At 51.7% G+C, this 18,034-nt stretch overlaps 1 protein-coding gene across 1 annotated transcript in view; it reads right to left on the reverse strand.

Annotated features, from left to right (window-relative positions):
• Positions 1-201: 201 nt before the first annotated feature.
• LOC146430591 (lipase maturation factor 1-like) overlaps positions 202-18,034 on the reverse strand; it is an 85,697-nt gene continuing 67,864 nt past the window's right edge. The window contains exons 6-9 of the mRNA XM_085075319.1: positions 16,446-16,599; positions 14,098-14,281; positions 6,478-6,590; positions 202-854 (exon numbers count right to left, since the gene is read on the reverse strand). Coding sequence (XP_084931445.1) covers positions 680-854; positions 6,478-6,590; positions 14,098-14,281; positions 16,446-16,599 — 626 coding nt within the window. The 3' untranslated portion in view covers positions 202-679. The remainder of the gene's footprint in view (positions 855-6,477; positions 6,591-14,097; positions 14,282-16,445; positions 16,600-18,034) is intronic.

Here is an 18,034-nt window from a genome sequence, read left to right on the forward strand (position 1 = left end):
ACCAGCACAGGGGTCAGACACTCTGACATGACACCAGGTTCTCCCTAAAACACAAATCAATCCCACAGCAGCCAGGATTTCTCCCCTGTCACCCCATTGCCATGGCACAGCCCTGCTGAGCCACAGCAGGACAGGCATTGCTGCTCCTTTTTTTTCCTTTTTAGCACTTCCAGGAAAAATAAAAACCCAGTGAAGCTCCCGCTGGTTACTCAAGAACTGTTTGCTTTAATCCCTTTCCAGGAACACGCTCTCAGTGCTGCCCATGTGGTCAAAAAGGTGGGAAAAACCATGGAAAAGGGCATTCCTGTGTCTGCATCCACAGCCCACACAGCCCCACAGTCACCTCCTGGTTTGCTTTCCCCTGTTTTTGTTCCAAAACCACATTCAGCTGCTTTTGGCAACACCAACGCCTCCCCCAAAACCACCCTTGGTTATTTGCTTCCCTTCTCCCCAGTTCCAGAGGTGCCAATTCCCAAGCAGAGCAGCCTGGCAGGAGAAATCCATCAGTGAGGTGAGAAAAAACAGCTCACAAAGCAAGCAGGCAAACTGGCTGGGGATTTTCTGGAAAATCAGTGTGAAGGATATGGATAAAAAATAGAGAGGGGGGAGATGTTTGGAAGGGAGCTGCCTGCTCCCCCTCTCCCCAGCTGGTCCCTCTTGGCCTGGCCATCCTTTCCCATCACTTCTGCACGGGGTAAGGCCAATTCCTGTCCTCAAAGAACTTCCTCAGGCCCTGCAGGTTGACAGGAGGGAAGTAGGGGCCAATCCTCTTGCGGATCCACCACTTGCCGTCGCTGGCGTGCTTCCCGCCGGGCTGGCTGAACTTGTACTTGAAGTGCTCCCCACGGATCCACCTGTGGGGGGAAAGAGTGGGAGCTCAGGGATTGGCAGGAAACCCTGGGATCATGTATTTGTTCCCTTGGGATTGGGATTTTGGAGCTTTTCTGGATGGAGAAATCAGCTTGAGGGTGTTCAGGCTGGCTGTGCGTCCCAGCGCTGCATCCATTTATCCATCCATGGATCCACCATCCATCCATCCATCCATCCATCCATCCATCCATCCATCCATTTATCCATCCATGGATCCATCATCCATCCCTCCATCCACCCATCATCCATCCATCCATCCATTTATCTATCCATGGATCCATCATCCATCCATCCATCCATCCATCCCTCCATCATCCCTCCATCCATCCATCTCTCCATCCATTTATCTATCCATGGATCCATCATCCATCCATCCATCCCTCCATCATCCATCCATCCATCCATCATCCATCCATCTCTCCCTCCATCCATCCATCATCTCTCCATCCATTTATTCATTCATCCATCCATCCATCATCCATCCACCCACCCTTGGCATGCCCACAGCCTCCAGCAGTGACACTGGGAAGCTCCCAGGCCCCTCTGGATGCCATCTAGGAATCCAGATGTGCCTCAGGAATGATGCACGAGGCAGAGCAGCTTACACACCCCCAGCTCTGAGCACACCCCATACACCTTTCCACAACTAACTATGAAAGGACAATAAAAAAACCAGCAATAATCAGCTTTTTTCCCTTTCCGAGAGCAATCCAGGAGTACTCCTGGGCTATTCTGGAGCAGGGATTTTGCCTCCCCCAGCACCCCCTGCCCCAGCCGGCGGCCGCTCCGTCAGCCCAGCTCCGAGCGCATCTGTTTCCCGGCTGCTCCGGGAGCTGACAGCAGAGCAGGTTTGAAAGCAGCGCGGAAAGAAACATTCATCAGTGTCGGGAAACACTCCGGGAGCTGCCCATGCCGCCGGCTCCGGGGGGTTTGGTCCCCCTTGATGGAGGACATGCTGACAAGGGCCGCAGCGGCGCTCTGCCTCTGCCGGGAGCATCGCCGTAAACCACCGCGAAATAAACCTGTCAAAGTCGTGTCAGTGCTCATTTGAAGCTGCTCGGCTGCAGCGGGGAAAGGCAAGCCCCGGGATCCTGCCGCGGCTGGGAAGGTCGTTCCTGCTGCTGAAATAAATTCGGGATGGATCCGATGGATTTGCCATCAGTGCTCGGTTTGGGGAGCAGGGCAGAGAGCAGGGCATGGGAAAACTGCATCCAGTCAAGAGCTGCTGCCAGCACAGCCCAACCAAACCTGTAAAAAATTCCTACAAAATCACTGTAGGAATGATTTTCCTACAAAATCACTGTAGGAATGATTTTCCTACAAAACCATGGGAACACGGAATGCCCAGGGAGGTGTGCAGTCCCCACCCTGGAGGTGGCATTCAGTGCTCCGGGTTGGGGACAAGGTGGGCATTGGGCACAGCTTGGACTCGATGGACTCAGAAGGCTTTTCCAACCTCAGTGGTCCTGGGATTCCCTGGGTTGTTCCCACAGGTTGTTCCTGCTTTGCAGGAGCACAAAATTCCTGTTAATAACTGGAGTGTTTCTGACCAGCCACTCCCTGAGGGTCCAGGCAGCCACAGGAGATGGTCCAGGGCCAGGATGGCTGGAGATTTCCAAGCTGTGCTGCCTGACTGCCTTCTGGAATTCCCAAAACAGATCCACTCCAAACCCAGACCCACCTCGTGGAAAAGCTGATTTTTTGGCAGTTCCTCCACCTGCCACACCTTTGCTTTGGGGCTTTTCCTTCCTCTGCTCCTGCAGAGCATCTCTTGGCCCATCTCCATATATTCCCAAAATAAAAGGGAGGAAGGGGAAAAACCTGGAGCCCAGGGGAATGTTTCCCTGCCAGGCTGAGGCTGGGAGAGCTGCAGTGTTTAATACCCACTGGAGCCTCTCGTTTCAGGGCTCACAGAGTTTACAAGCTTCTCCCGGTGTTTATAACCTGCCTGGGTGCCTCAATCCTGGAATTATGGGATTTCCCAGCTGGTCCTGCTCCCTCTTCCCGGGATTCAGGGACTCCTGCACTCACAGATTGCCTCCCCCAGGTCCATCACTCCAGGACTCACAGAGTCTGGGCAGTTTTGGGGATCCCACAGAGATCTCCTGGCTGCTGGAAGGGATCCACAGCTCTTGGAGCTTCCCTGATGCAGCAAAACTGAACCTGCAGGAGATTCCCTGATTCCCTCTCTGCAGGAACTGGAACAGCCTCCAGGAGGTGATGAAGGAGCTTCCACCCTCACCTGCAGCACCAGGATGTCCCAGGTGGTCCCAGGAGAAAGGATGGGAAAGATTCATGGGTGAGATTCATGGAAAGGTCAGGAAGGATGATCCCACACCAGCAGTTTCCCAGGATTTCCTGAGCAAGCACAAGCTGGCAGCTCCTCCTGACCCCCTGGGAAGCCCCTGCCAGCAGCTCCCATTGGAAAATGGTTTGAAACAGAGGGATTTAGATGGGATATTGGGAAGGAATTCCTCCCTGGGAGGATGGGGAGGCTGTGGAACAGATTCCCAGAGAAGCTGTGGTGCCCCTGGATCCCTGGGACTGTCCAAGGCCAGGCTGGATGGTGTCCAGTGAATGATGTCCCTGCCCATGGCAAGGGTGGGACTGGCTGGCATTCCAAGGACTCTTCCAGGAGATGGAAAACCCTCTCTGCTGAGACAACAACAACAAAAGGGGACAAAATGGCCCTTTGGGCAACTTCTGCTCCAGCAGCAGCGCCAGCAGGGCGAGGCTGGCAGCGGGACAGGGAGCACTGAGCCACCCCAAAGCACACCTCTACCCCACCCTGGGCCATCCCCACCCTGCTGGGCAAAGCCCTGCCCTCGGGGGGAGGCCAGAAAGACTAAAAATAATCCAGCCTGATTTTTAAAAATCACTATTTCTCCCCCAGCAGATGCCCAGGAGCAGCTGCCCTGCCGCGCTTTTGGGAGTCGCTCGTATATCAGTCCCTCCTGACATCTCCCAACTGGACGTGTTAGAAATTAGCAGCAATATTGGAGCTGCTGGGATGGAGGCCTAAATCTCCCAGACAGCTGTAATTAGTTCCAGAGGGTGCAGCTGTCTCCCTGCAACAGCTGAGGGGTTCCAGGGGAAAAACCAGGGGTGGTTTCTGCTGGAATTAATGGCCTGACAAGGCAGGGAGGGGTGGGAGAGGGAAGGGAGGAAGCAAAACATGGGGTGTCTTTGTGGGTTGGTGAGGGTGTCTTGGGGTTTTTTTCTCTTTTTTTTGGGGTGTTTTTCTTTTATCTCAAGGTTCCCTGCTCTGTTGGAAATCAGGTGGTGGGAATTCCAAATTCATCAGGGTAACAGAACCTCCACATCGCTGTTCCAGCCCTGGTGGAGGGAGGGAACACAAAATTCATTCATCTTGGCCCAAATTTGGGGGAATCAGGGCAGGTTTGGGGGTTGTTTTCGAAGTGCTGCTAACTCTGAGACTCCTGCAAGGTCTGGAGCATCCCCCAGGGCAGCTGATGCTCAAAATTCCCTTGGGATGGGCACAGTGGGGTTTTCCTCTCTGGATGGGTTGGAAAGGGAGGGTGGGAGAAGCAAACCTGGCTCTGGATGGAGCCAAGGCTGGAATTTTCCCTGCCAAGGAAGAGATCCTGTGCTGCTCCACAGCTCCCAGAGGTGGTTGGAAGAAGATTTCCCAGCCTGGGGGAAATGCTGCCAGCTTGGGATGAGCTCTGCCTGCCCTGAAGCACTGAGGTTGCTTTTACCCAAAGAAAATCCTTCAAACTTCCCCTCAGCGCTGTGGAATTTAATTCTGGTAATATCTGAGATTCACTTCCACCTCCATCCCAGTGATGTCTGGATTTTCCAGGAGTTCTCACTCCCTGCCTGCTCTCAGCAGCTCCACAGTTACCTTGACCCATTTTGGGAGGGTCCAAACCCCAAATTGGCTTCTACAAAGTGCAAATATATCCAAATTCTGCCATGGCTTGGGCTGATGGCACAGATCCCATGGGGAAGCACCCACATTCCTGCCAGGATCCACTGTACTCACAGCCCTGGAAACCCAGCCCAGGTGTGAAGTCAAGTCACTTTTCAATGGGAAATAAAAGGACAATCCATTGGAAAATAAATCCCAAATGCCACGTTCTCCTCGTGCTCCTGCAGCACCCAAAGGGAAGCAGCATTTCCCTCACCTCACTACAAATCCACACTGGGGCTTTCCCAACAAACTGCTCCCATAATTGGAATAAAAACCCTGAAGTGACCATGATTTAATACCAGAGACATCGAACACTTCGGGTCAGACACAAAAAACTGGGTTTTTTTCCCTCTCCTGTGGGCAAAAATCTGATTTTTGCTGTCTTTGATTGCCGCAGCCTTTTCCACAGTGAGCTCAACACTTCTTAATTTCTCAGCCCAAACCCCTCCTGTTCAGATTTATGAGGGCTGAGCTTTTATGAACTATCCACTGCCCCAAAATCTTTGGGAAATCCACATTCCCCAAACATCACCGGGCTTGGAAGTCCAAGCTTCCCCCTCAGCCAGGCTGAGCCCTCAACAATGCCCTCATTTTTAATCAGTCACCTGTTTCTCATTTGAAGTTTATCACACTTGAAAAAATACTATAATTTCTGGAGTTGTAAAGGACCCCTCCAAACCCTGCTCTCCGAAATTTCATTTCGAAGGCATTAACTCATTTTGAAAGTCCCTTGGCTATTGAAGGTGTAGAGTTTCCATTAGCAGAACAAACTCTGCAGAGGATGGAGAGGAAGGTTCTTATGGAAAACAGTCCCTTCCCCTAATTATTTAGTCTAGCAGGGAATGAAAATAATTAAGTCTCAAAATTCCCTTTAGAGTGGAGGGAAGGGGGGGAAATGATGGTAGGAAAATTAGGAGTTTTTTCCACCCAGCTACTGCAGGGAGCAGGGTTGAGGTGGGAATGAGGATCCCTAAGGGTGGCAGAAAGTTTTCCTGGATAAAAAAAAAAAAATCTGGATTAAAAAAAAAAATCCAGGATCACAGAATCCTTTATTCCCCACAGATCTGCATCCCTGCTTGCAGTGCATCCTGAGAGCCTCAACTGGAAAATATTACTGACAGCATCACATTGCTCGAGTTGATCCAAAATGCCCCAAAAAAATGTTTTCTCAGCTAAAAATAACTCCAGCAACAAAACAGACGCTTTTTGTGACAAAATTCCTTTTGTGTAAAACCTTGGAGTTTGCCTCTGAGCCTTCCCCTGGCTGATGTTGGCTTTGCCTCTCCCCTGAAAACACAAACAATCCCAAGACAAGTGTCCACAAACCCAACGATTCCTGCAGGGCTCCTTTGTCTCTGAAACACCTCAGGAGGTCCCTGGAGCTGCTGGGGTTTGACCTGAGCTCACAAGGACACCGTGGCAAAAACCCTAAAGCTGAGGGGCACAAAACCCTGCAGAATGGGCAATTATTGGCCAGGAGGAGCAATGCTGAGCCCTGCAGGGATTTTTTTTAGGAATTGACTCATCCCTGGGGCTCCTCCAGTGGGGAATCAAGGTGCTGGCAGGACTTTGGAATCCATCAAACCCATGAAATTCCACCAAGCACAAACCCCAACCACCAAGATGGGAACACTGTGGAGCTTCCAGGTCCCTTGGGATAGCTCCAGGCTTACCTCGGAGGTTCTCTGCCTGCAAAGGGGTTTGTGGCCAGCAGGGACAAGGTCTCCTCTTCCTGGGCCAGCAGCTTCCCAGCCAGGTGGATGATCCATTCATTCTGCTCGTAGGTCTTGGGGAAAGAAGAAGAAATGGAAATGTTAGGAACTGCTGGGCTCATCCTGGGATTGAAGATTTCTGTCCTTGGTGAGAGATTTCAGCAGATTTGGGTGGGAAATGATGGATTTCCCAGTGGTTCAGCCACCATCCCATGGGATCCTTGAGGTGCAGATGGAGACTCTGGCACCTGCAGGGAGCTTCCCTGAGTTTGTCTCATCCCTACCCCAGCTGGAGTGTTCCTGCCAACTCTGCCTGACCCCAAATAATTGATTTAAATAATTCATTTTAGCAGCAAACTCCCCAGGGGAACCAAACCTGCATGTTTGCTATAGATAATCCATCCATCCATCCATCCATCCATCCATCCATCCATCCATCCATCCATCCTTTTAATCCAGATTGCTTCCCCCTGGGGAAAGAGTTTGGCTTGGCTCCCTTGTGTTCTCCAAGGGGAAACAGGAGAAAGTGGCTTCTCTCTGCCCTGTTCCTGTCTCCTCTTTACTTCCTGCAGTGTGATCCATCCTCTTTAAATTCCTCCCACTTCTGGAGCAGCTCTGGGACCCCCAGGCAAGGCAGCAGTTTGCTCTGAATTGAGGCAGCCCTGCAGGAAGCAGGGAGTTGGACTGGATGATCCTCACAGATCCCTTCCAACCTGAGATATTCCCCAATTCTACGATTTCCCTCCCTGCAGGAATCCTGCTTTTTGCTCCTGTTAGTTCTCCATAAAAGCATTTCCCCACGGTGACTTTCTCTGCCTTGGGCTTCGCTAAGATTTCCTCTTTTCCTGCTTTTTCCGAAGTGGATTTTTGAGTGCCAGCAGCAGGGGACACTGTGGGCCAGGGAAAGCCGGGAGCTGTACCTGCAGGGCTCTGCTCCAACACCACCCCGAGGCACAGCGAGCCCAAAACCCGGTTTGTTATCCCCGTTGCCACGGGAAACGCGAGGGAAGCGCCATGGAGAACTGCAAGGAAAAGCCTATCCAGGGTAGCTCTGCCTCGCAGGGCTCCTGACCTCAGCTCGGCACAGGCTGGAGGAAAACCACAGTTCTCTGAGCCAAGGACTTTCTGAAAATGATGACTGTCCCCATCCATCCATCCATCCATCCATCCATCCATCCATCCATCCATCATCCATCCATCATCCATCCATCCATCCATCCATCCATCCATCCACCTGGGGCTGTGCTGCTCCTGCCATCTGCTGCCATCCCTCAGGGGTGGGTGATGCAGACTGGGATGTGTCTGTCACCCCCAAAACCAGCACCCTGGGCCACCTCCTGGTGCAGAGGAGCTGGGGTGGCACTCAGGGAGGGACAGGGGACCGAGGCCACCATGGCACTGAGGCCACCACGGCACTGAGGCCACCACGGTCCTGGCACAGCAATCTGGGCAAGGAGGCACTGTGAGCTCTGCAAGCAGGAGCTTGGCATTGGGTGGGATGTGAGGCACAAAGCTCACCCACATCCCAAAAAGCTGCAGGGAAAGCTGGCACTGTCCCCATCCCTGCCCAAGGCATCACCATGGATCATTCACTCCGTGTCCCTCAACAGCTCCGGGATGCTGGAGGTGCTTGAGCTGGAATTTGGGAAGGTAAACACCACCCTGGGAATCCCTGACTGGGATTTGGGAAGGTGAACACCATCCTGGGAATCCCTGGCTGGGATTTGGGAACGTGAGCACCATCCTGGGAATCCCTGGCTGGCAGAGAGGATCTCCCAAAAGGTGCAACAGCAATTTCAGGGATCAAAATCCCAAACGGCACCTCGAGCATCCCGTGTTTCCCTGGCCATCCCAGCGCTCTGGATGATTTTAAACATTATTCCCAGGGAGATTTGAGGGCTCCTGCATGCAGGCTGGGAGGCAACAGGAGAATGGAACCAGGAACCAGCAGACTCCCCCAGGCAGAGCCTGACAAAGACCCCCAACCCTTCAAAGCCTGCCTGAGAGCCGGGAGGCTCCGGGAAGGTGGGATCAGCTCCCCGTGGTCTCCAAATTGTTAATTAGCAGCTCCGTGCACACCAGAGCTGGACTTCTGGTTTTGTAAAGTGTTTTTCTTGTAAAATTTACAACATGTCTGGCCCCAGCGCAGTCTGCGGTGAGAGATTTCCAGCCGGTGCAGCTCCAGCCCCCCTTCCTGCCCTGGGATCTGCTGGAGCCCAGCTCTGCTAACGACCCTGCTTAGCTCATTACTGGGGAAAGCCACACGGGGGAAAAGAGGGGGATAAAAGAGTCCAGGAGATGCAGGCTGGGTCGTTCTGTGGGGTGGGAAGGTGATGTTCTCTGTCTGTGGATGGAGCTCTGAATGGGATCTGCACGGATCTGAGTGTGCAAGAGACTGAACCATGCAGTGGGTTCATTATAACAAACAAATAACCCCAAAAAATAAAACCCAACAAGCCAGGAGAGATGCAGACATTGCTGGGAGGTGGGCAGGCCCGTTTTGGGGTTCATCTTTAGGGTTTGGAGCACGAGAAGCAGCCAGGAGTGATCCTGATCCCTGAGCTGCTCCATCTCCATCAGGACATGGACCATGAGTCCCCCAGCTGCCCCTGGGGACAGAGCTCCCCCAGGTCACACAGAGCCTGTGCTGCATCCAAACTGGGGTTACTGGAACCCCCAGAGCCCCTGCAGAGAGGACAATCCCTGCCTGACCCTGCCCAGAGCATTCCTGGGGAGTGCAGCCCCCCCAGGGGAGGAACACCCTTCCCTTCCTCATCTCTGCAGAGTTTTCGTTCTGTTTCAGCACCAAAAGCAATTCAGGGACCTGAACACACAAAAACCCCCATTTCCAGCCCAACTGCAGAGGCTGGGACAGGCAGCACAGCAGGGCTGGGGGATCCCAAAGGAACACCTTTCTGTGCTCATGGACACCCCAAGCAGATCCAGGGGAATCTCCATGGGAATCTCCAGCCACGTCATCCTCAGTGTCCCTACAGCTGCCAGCAGCACCCAGAACCTCCAAAATTCCACTTTCAGGTACCACAGAGGGGATTAACAAAGAACTTCTCCAAAAATCCACTTTCAGGTACCACAGAGTGGATTAACAAAGAACTTCTCCAAAAATTCCACTTTCAGGCACCACAGGGTGGATTAACAAAGAACTTAGTGCTAAGAGCCCACAAGCTTTGATTTCCTGGTGGGTTCCAGCCTCGTGCAGTGCTCAGGCAGACATTTCCCCCATCCTTCCAAGCCAGTCTCACCCCAAATGCCATGTGGGGTTTTTGGGGGATTTGCTCCTTCTCCCAGCCACGTGAGGAGCTGAGCATCGCCGAGCAGCTCTGCCCCAGGACCTCCCTCCAGCTGTTGGCACTCCCTGACCTCTCCACTCCGACACTTTTCCAGGGAATAAACACGGTGTTCTCACCTCCAACACATTCACTGGTGTCCAGGAGAATTTAATAACTGCACAGAATGGAAACTCAACTCACTGCTGAGTCAGGCACCAGCAAGGAGCAAGGCAGCCACAGTAGCAACCAAACTCTGCTGATAACAAAGCCGAGGGAATGTTATCATCCCAAAAAAACCCCAAACAAACCCCCTGGCGCTACAGGGAACATGTTCCCAACTGAAATAATAATAGTAAGGAGCCTTTTCCTTGAGCTTTAATTGGTCATTTAATGAAAAAGGAGTGGGGATTAGTGTGGTGTTTTATGGAATCTCGGGGCTGGCACGGGAGCAGGAGGAGGTTGGGACGAGATGCACATGTGGGAACAGCTGGAAACTTGGCACAGGAGCCCAGGGTTATTATTTCACGTGCTCAGGAGCCCTGAGTGGTTTCACCTCGGAGGCAGGGGCTGGCAGAGGGGCAGGGAAGGTTCCATTTGCTGAGCTATGGCATGAGGAGTGAGTTTGTGTCACAGCTGGCACGCTGTGGATGGAACTTGGGGATTCCACCTTGGAATTCCACCATCCTGGGTATTCCCACCCCAGCTCCACACTGCTCTTTGCACTGCTTCATTGCTGTTCAGGGAGCTGGAGCCACCAGGAGAAACAATCTCTGTGCCACAGAAAGGAGGCCACAGCTGATGCCACCCTTTGTGGTTTATAGAATTCCAGCTCATTAATTTGTTACCATCCTGCTCTCCAAGCCTCTTGTCTGAGGAAGGTCCATTCTCATTATCTCCAACAACCACATGGAATCATGGAATGCTTGGGGTTGGAAGGACCTTCAAACTCATCCAGTCTCATCCAGGGTCACCTTCCACCATCCCAGGCTGCTCTAAGCCCTGTCCAGCCTGGCCTTGGACACTTCCAGGGATCCAAGGACAGCCACAGCTTCTCTGGACAACCTGTGCCAGGGCCTGACCACCCTCCCAGGGAGGAATTTTCTCCTATTTTCATCCCCTTTTTCTATTTCCCAAAAAGTTTCTGTGGGTCTGGCCCAGTGAGCAGCATTTCACTAACAGTCCATCCTGTTAGGAAACCCTTGGGAAAGCAGCTGCTCCCTGAAGGAGGCAGGGATAAAAATCTGCCTGAGAGAGCAGGGCAGGGCTTTGGGACTCAGCCCCACCATCCCACCTATGCAGGGCAAGGCACAGCTGGCACAGCTCCCACATCACCTCTGGCAGAGACAGAAAAGCCCCTTTGTTCCAGAGCAGGGTCTGGACAGGACACACTGCAGCCACTGTGGACAAGCAGCACTCCCTGCATGGCCAAGGTCTTGTTCTGTGTTTGCACAGCCCGTGGCACGATAGGATATCAGGATATTGGGATTCTGGGCACTTCCCTGGCAACCTTCCTGCTGGAGGTGAGGAATTCCTCACGGTCACAGGGAGACAATGATCTGGTGGGGAGGAGAAAAGCCAAACCTTCCTGCTGAACATGGAGCAGAAAGCTGCAGGGGGAAGTGGAAAGGAGCTGAGTCTGTGTTTGGAGAAGGGGAAGAGAGGAGATGGGAAGGGCTGAGCTGGGTGCAGGGAGCACCAGGCTGGATTACAACACTCACACCTCCTCCTCCCGGCAGCTTCTCCTCCAAGCACCTTCTGGCTGCAAGGCTGAGATAACAGGAGGCTTGAAGCAAATGTTTCACAAAAATATGAAGCTGCCTCCTCTATAAACTGGGTGACTTTTCCTCAGCTCTTCCAGCTGGTGCAGAACATGAAGTCTCCATCACTCCCTGTTAGCACCCAGGGGAGAAGCTCAGAGCACCAGCCCTGCTGCTGGAGGCTTTCTCTCCTCCTAGGAAAGCAGCTGAGGGTTATTTATAAAATTATATCATCTCTGGAAAACACTCACTGCTCCTCAGAGCATCCCAAACTCTGCTCCACGGCTGGTTTTCCATCCAGACACTCCTGGAGCAGCTCCAAGGTCCAATCCAACAAACACTGGACTTTAAAACCAATCTGAGCACAGCAATATTTCGTTATTTTGGAGCAGTTATTATTTGATAAGCACCAAAAAGGTGCTTTTGTGTCAGCCATGCAGTCCCCAAACAGAATAAATACCCTTCATGCCACACTAAGGAGAGGAAAAGCCTTTTCCTTTGATTTCTCCTTATTCAGAGCACTCAAGGCTTTCCCACTGGTGGAGAACAAACCTTTGGGGGGATAAACATCCAACTTTTGTAGAATCCAAAAACATCCCACCACCAGCAGGACTGACCAACTCGAAGCCCCACAGCTGTGAGCAGCATTTTGTTTTCTGGTTGTTATCGATCAGCGATGCTGAATCCAGAAATTTTAATGATTTTTCGTGCCAGCCCAGCTCAGTGCTGGGCTACACCTGAAATTTCAGCCCAAACCAGAAGTCCAATAATTCCAGCAGGGTTGGCATCAGTAGCTGAAGCACAGGCAAAGCTTTAACCATTTGTCACCAGCTCCTGCAAAATCAGGATGTTTCTGCACTAACCATTGGAAGTATCAAGGGGAGGAAAGTTATTCCTAATGCTTAACCTCAATTTTATGGGATTAAGTAATATTCTGCTATTTCAGCCATTATCTCCAAGGATGGGGAGGCCCTGGCACAGCCCTGAGATTCACTTCCCAGTGAATCCTGCAGCCAGTGCAAGGTGGAAAGCTCTGCAGGAATCCCAGAGTGAGGAGTTGGATGTCAGTGCTGATGAGGTGCAAAGAGGAGCCTGTCAGGAGCAGCACAAAGCCACGGGAAATATTCTTCCCCCAGGTGTGGGGCTTTTCCACAGCCTGTCAGAGCTGGGGATGTCAGCTCTGTCCCTGCCCACTGCCAGGGCAGTGCAAACCCAGCCCTGCAGTGATGGCTGCAGAAACAACCCAGGACTCCTGCAAACAAATTCAACCTAATCCAGAGGCTGAAGCCACTCGGTTTTATGGACTCTGGAAGCTCCTCTGGCTTCACGAGCTCCTCCTGGGCTTTCAGCTCCTGTTTCCCATCCTTGCTGTAGCTCCAGGTCTGAACTTCACCAAAGACTTGTTCTGCAGGACAAGCAGCCCAGGGAGGGCAGCTGGCAGCAGGTCTGCAGCTCCCAGAGCTCCAGCCAACAAGTGGCCATTCCAAACGGGATTTCCTGCCGTGCCTGAGCAGGTATTCACATGCCTGACCTCCCAACACTCACTGCTGTGCCCAGGCAACTCGCTGCCCCACTGTTTTGCACAGGAGTCATCCCCACTTCCCACTGTTTTTTTTTTTCCCTCCCTCCTTTTCTTAATAGCTCTTCTATTTATCTCATTCCTGCCCTAGGAAGAGCCTTTTGCTCACCTCAGAAACAACCTTTGCCTGGGGGAGTTCATTCCTCCCTGCTCAGAGCTCTCCCAAAACACAGCCTGACTCCAACCACCAGCTCCATCCACCTTTCCCTAGTGCCAGGCTCTGCTCCTGGCTGGAGTTTGGACCTTGGCTGGGGTTCTCCTGAGGGATAAGCAGCCCTAATGCAGATTAAATGAAATTCCAGCACACACATTGGTAAATATCCTGATGTCATCGCCCAGGAATCCCAAAGGCGCCGAGATGAAAACACCACAGGGAAAGCAAACACAGGAGCTTGGGGCAGAGGGGAGAAGATATTCCAAGAGAGGATGCAGGAGCAAAGAGAAAAGCCTGGGATCATCTGAGATGGGTTTGCCTCACGCCACTGCTGCCAGCCAGCTTTGTCAAACCCAGGCCAGGTCATGGGGGTGAGATTTGCAAAATAAGCCAAACAAGAATTCACATCAAAAACTCCTCCCTCTCATTTAATTTCTGGCTGGCACCTGTTTGCTGGAGCCACGTGGGGAAAATGTTTGGAGGGAACAATGTCCACGTGTGGGGAGGTGGGCAGTGGGAGCTGCTGTCCCCAGGAGTGTCCCCAGGGGTGTCCCCAGGGTGTCCCCAGGGGTGTCCCCAACAGGGATTCTCATTATTGCTAAGAACACCTTAAAAAAACCTCATGTAAAACTGCCAAGAGTTTCCTTACAGTAGCACAGCCCTTCAGGAACACACCCTTTGTTTTTGCTGTTTTTAAACACAATTAACTCAGCCATGCCTTCCAACATTCCCCTGTGACCCCAACAGGTAATAAATCCACAGAATTTGTTTCTCCTGCTCAAGGAAGATGTCAAAGGCACCCACCTGGAAGGCAGCAAACCACATGAGCCAGTCCAGGCGGTAGTGGTAGGGGGAGATGAGGCATGGCCTCCTCCTCAAGTCCCCAGGCTTGCACTTGAACTCAAACTCCTCCCAGACTGCTGTGGGATCGTTGGGATCCAGGCTGGATGTCCCCTGCAGGATGACTTCTGTCCTCTCCTTGGTGATGCTGGGGATACAACAGGCTCTTGGTATTTGTCTCAAGTCATGGAAAAGCATAAAATCACTGAATGCTTTGGGTGGGAAGTGATCTTAACGCCCAGCCAGTTCCAACCCCAACATGTTCCTCTGTCTCAGGTTGCTCCAAGCCCTGTCCAGCCTGACCTTGGACACTTCCAGGGATCCAGGGGCAGCCACAGCTTCTCTGGGAATCTGTGCCAGAGCCTCCTCACCCTCACAGGGAAGGATTTCTCCCCAGTATCTCAACTAAAAGCTCTGGTTCAGGAGAGTGGAACACAACTCACTAGCCTGGAGGTACAGCTGGATCCTGAGATCCAGAGACCCTCTGGATCCTGGGGATTTTCTGTCTCCAGCAGCAAAGTCAAATCCCACCTGCACTTGTTCCAGCCCAAGGGAGGACTGTGACCCAAGAAGATGATTCCTCAAGGAATGGGTGGGTCTGTGGCTGTGGAGCAGAGGCAGGCCATGGGCACTGCCATGGGGCTTGGCTGCACTCCCTGCACAGAGCAGTGGGAATGACAAACCCCATGGAGATCCCACATGGCAACACCTCCCTGGAGAGCTGGGTGAGCTGCCAGTGCCACCCACCTGCCCGAGGAGCTGCGCTCCAGAAGGAACAGGGAACTGTGGAAACCTGCCTGGTGAAGTTCTCCAGCTCCCAACACCCTTTCTGTTTTTTACAGCTTGGGCTCTGCCTCCTCCAACCCATGAAACCGAAAATTTGGGAACACACAACCTCCACCTAACGCCTTCCAGGGAGAGATGCTCCCAACCCAAGGAATGCTGAGCATCTCCTCTTTTAATTGTTCCCTCCATTGAGGAGATCTGTGAATTCTCCAGCCAAGCTCCATATTATCTGAGTTAAGAGCCATGGCCAGCTGCCCAAGGCTTGGGAACACCCTGTAAATCAGGGACACCCAGTGACCCATAAAAACCTGGTCCTACTGTGTGATTCCAAACCTGTCAGCTTCCACATCATCCCAGATCCATTATAAGCTGCAATCCTCTTTTTATTGGTTTACACAGGCTGGAATTACAAACACATTACAGCACATGCTCTGCAGGGCCTGCTAACTGCTGAAACAGAAACCCAAGGCTGAAGAGGAAAAAAGAACAACTCCCAAAGAAAACAATCTCCTGGAGCTTCACCATTCCAGCCTGCAGAGAGCTTCAGGGGCTATTTCTCTCTCTCAAAAAAAAGAGGAAATTTTGGCATTTTCTACAAGTAGCGATGATGGTTTTGATAATTTTTTTTCTAGGTTTTTTTTTCTGTCCACAGAAATTTCTGCTATTAGAAAAACTGAGGAAAAGATGATATTCATTTGATGTGTCCTCAGCACCTCCAGTGCTTGAATTCTTTGCTCTCTGCAGCAATGAATTCCCCAAGCCACTCATTGGGAATTTCCATTTGTTGGCCTAAAATCTGCCACCAAGAGCTGCTGGGGATAGGAAATCCACATAATTTGGGTTTACAAATCCAAATCTCCAAGAGGGAGAGCAAGGGAGTGCAGGGGAAGGGAAGTTCACCAGAAATAAAGAGGGCAGGGGATGGTGAAGACTATCCTGGATGAACTCTCCTGTGGATATTTTCATCCTGCTGTTGTGGATATTTTCATCCTGTTCTCACACTTGCTGTGTCGATGGAAGGGGCTGACTCATAAACAGCTCAGAGAAAATAAATTCAGGGGGAAAGAAACCTGTTCTCCTGTTCTCCTTCTGCCTCACAAACAGATATTCCATAAATTGTATTATTTCAGTGGGAAAAAACCTGCTCCTGTTGTCCTTCTGCCTCACTAACAGATATTCCATAAATTGGATTTCAGTGGGAAAGGAACCTGCTCCTTCCCTCCATCTCTCTCATAAACAGACACTCCAAGTCTAGAACAGACAGAAGGATAGAATGAGCTAACTAAAAACAGGTCAAAGCAAATAAATTCAGTGGGAAGGAAACCTGCTCCTTCCCTCCATCTTTCTCAAAACCAGATATTCCACAAATCCTGTTTCAGTGGGAAGGAAACCTGCTCCTCTCCTCCATCTATCTCAAAAGCAGATATTCCACAAACTGTATTTCAGTGGGAAGGAAACCTGCTCCTCTCCTCCATCTCTTTCCCACTGCAGGTCTCCTGGCAGGGTTTCTGTTGCCATTCCTGTACCTGCCGAAGGCTCCGTAGGTGTTGACGATCCTCAGGGGGTTGAAGGAGGTGTTCATCACCTGCCTGGAGCTCAGCAGGTTCACCACCACCGGGATGCTGAGGTAGGTGATGAGCAGAGCCAGGGAGATGTTCAGCACTCTGCGGACACAGGAGCCTGGGGGGACACGAAACCAGGCTTGAGGGAGGTGATTTCAGTGCTCTGCTCCCATTCCCATTATTCCCATTATTCCCATTATTCCCATTATTCCCATTATTCCCATTATTCCCATCCCCATTCCTGTTCCCATTCCCATTCCCATTGTTCTCATTATTCCCATTATTCCAATTATTCCCATTATTCTCATTATTCTCATTCTTCTCATTATTCCCATTCCCATTCCCAATCTCATTCTTCCCATTTTTCCATTCCCACTATTCCCATTCCCATTCCTGTTCATTATTCCCATTATTCCCATTCCCATTATTCCCATTATTCCCATTATTCCCATTATTCCCATTCCAATTCTTACCATTCCCATTTCCATTATTTCCATTATTCTCATCCCCATTCCCATCCCCACTCCCATTCCTGTTCCCGTTCCCATTATTCCCATTCCCATTCCCATTCTTCCCATCCCCATTCCCATTATTCCCATAATTCCCATTATTCCCATTATCCCCATTATTCCCACCCCAGTCTCCCCCACTCCATCCCCTCCATAATCACCCCGGCCTTGCCAACCCCGCTATCTCTGCCTGCATCTGCCTTTCCCCAAACAGTCTGAGCACGGGCTCAAGAGAAAAATGTCTACAATGTGACATCAATCGCGCCCTTAATGCCGGGGGAAAAACCACAGCTGGCACTTGCACCTTGCTCTCGAGCTGGGCGTGGAGTCCCTGCAGCTCCTGAGTGCTTTTCCTGCTGCAAAACCCTCATTCTCCCCCCCAAAATTCTCCTTGCTGGAGGCGTGTGTTGCCGTGCCAGCGCTCTGGGATGGGGTTTGCAGGAGCAGCACGGGCTGGGCTGGATCCCAGGCTGGGCAGACACACCACCATCCCACAAACAAGCAGAGGTGACCCCCGAGGGGCTCCTTCCCCCACGGCCCTCCTGGATTTATTTAACATCAACAGCCCGAGGATCAGATTCAAAGCAACTGCGTGGAGCTTTCCCCTTATCTCGGCGGGAGAGGGATGTTTATTTGAACCTCTCTCAGAAGCTATTAATAATTGTTTAGTCTGAGAACATTTCTGGAGAATCGTTTGAATCAGCCTTCCCTGTGCTATGGAGCACTCCTGTGCTGTGGAGGAGTCTTTTGGGTATTTTTTGGGGTTTTTTTTAGATGGGTTTGACTTCTTCCCCTGTAATTAAAGAGCAGGTGGAGACACAGAGCCCCAGCTTGGCTCCTCAGCCCCCATGGCCATGCAGGACCTGCTCATCCTTCAATATTCCTTGATTCTCCTGTCTCCAGGCCCTTGGGGTCACAGCCACTCAGCCAGAGAGAAGAAGGGGTTAATTCAGGGACAGAAACAACCTAGATGGCAAAGATGGAGCTAAACTCGGGGACAGCAGCCAGGGGGATGTGGATGGGGAGTGGAGGTCTCAGCAGGAA

Source organism: Lichenostomus cassidix, chromosome 14, assembly GCF_008360975.1.
Source record: "Lichenostomus cassidix isolate B80296 chromosome 14, HeHo_3.0, whole genome shotgun sequence".
Classification (NCBI taxonomy): domain Eukaryota; kingdom Metazoa; phylum Chordata; class Aves; order Passeriformes; family Meliphagidae; genus Lichenostomus; species Lichenostomus cassidix.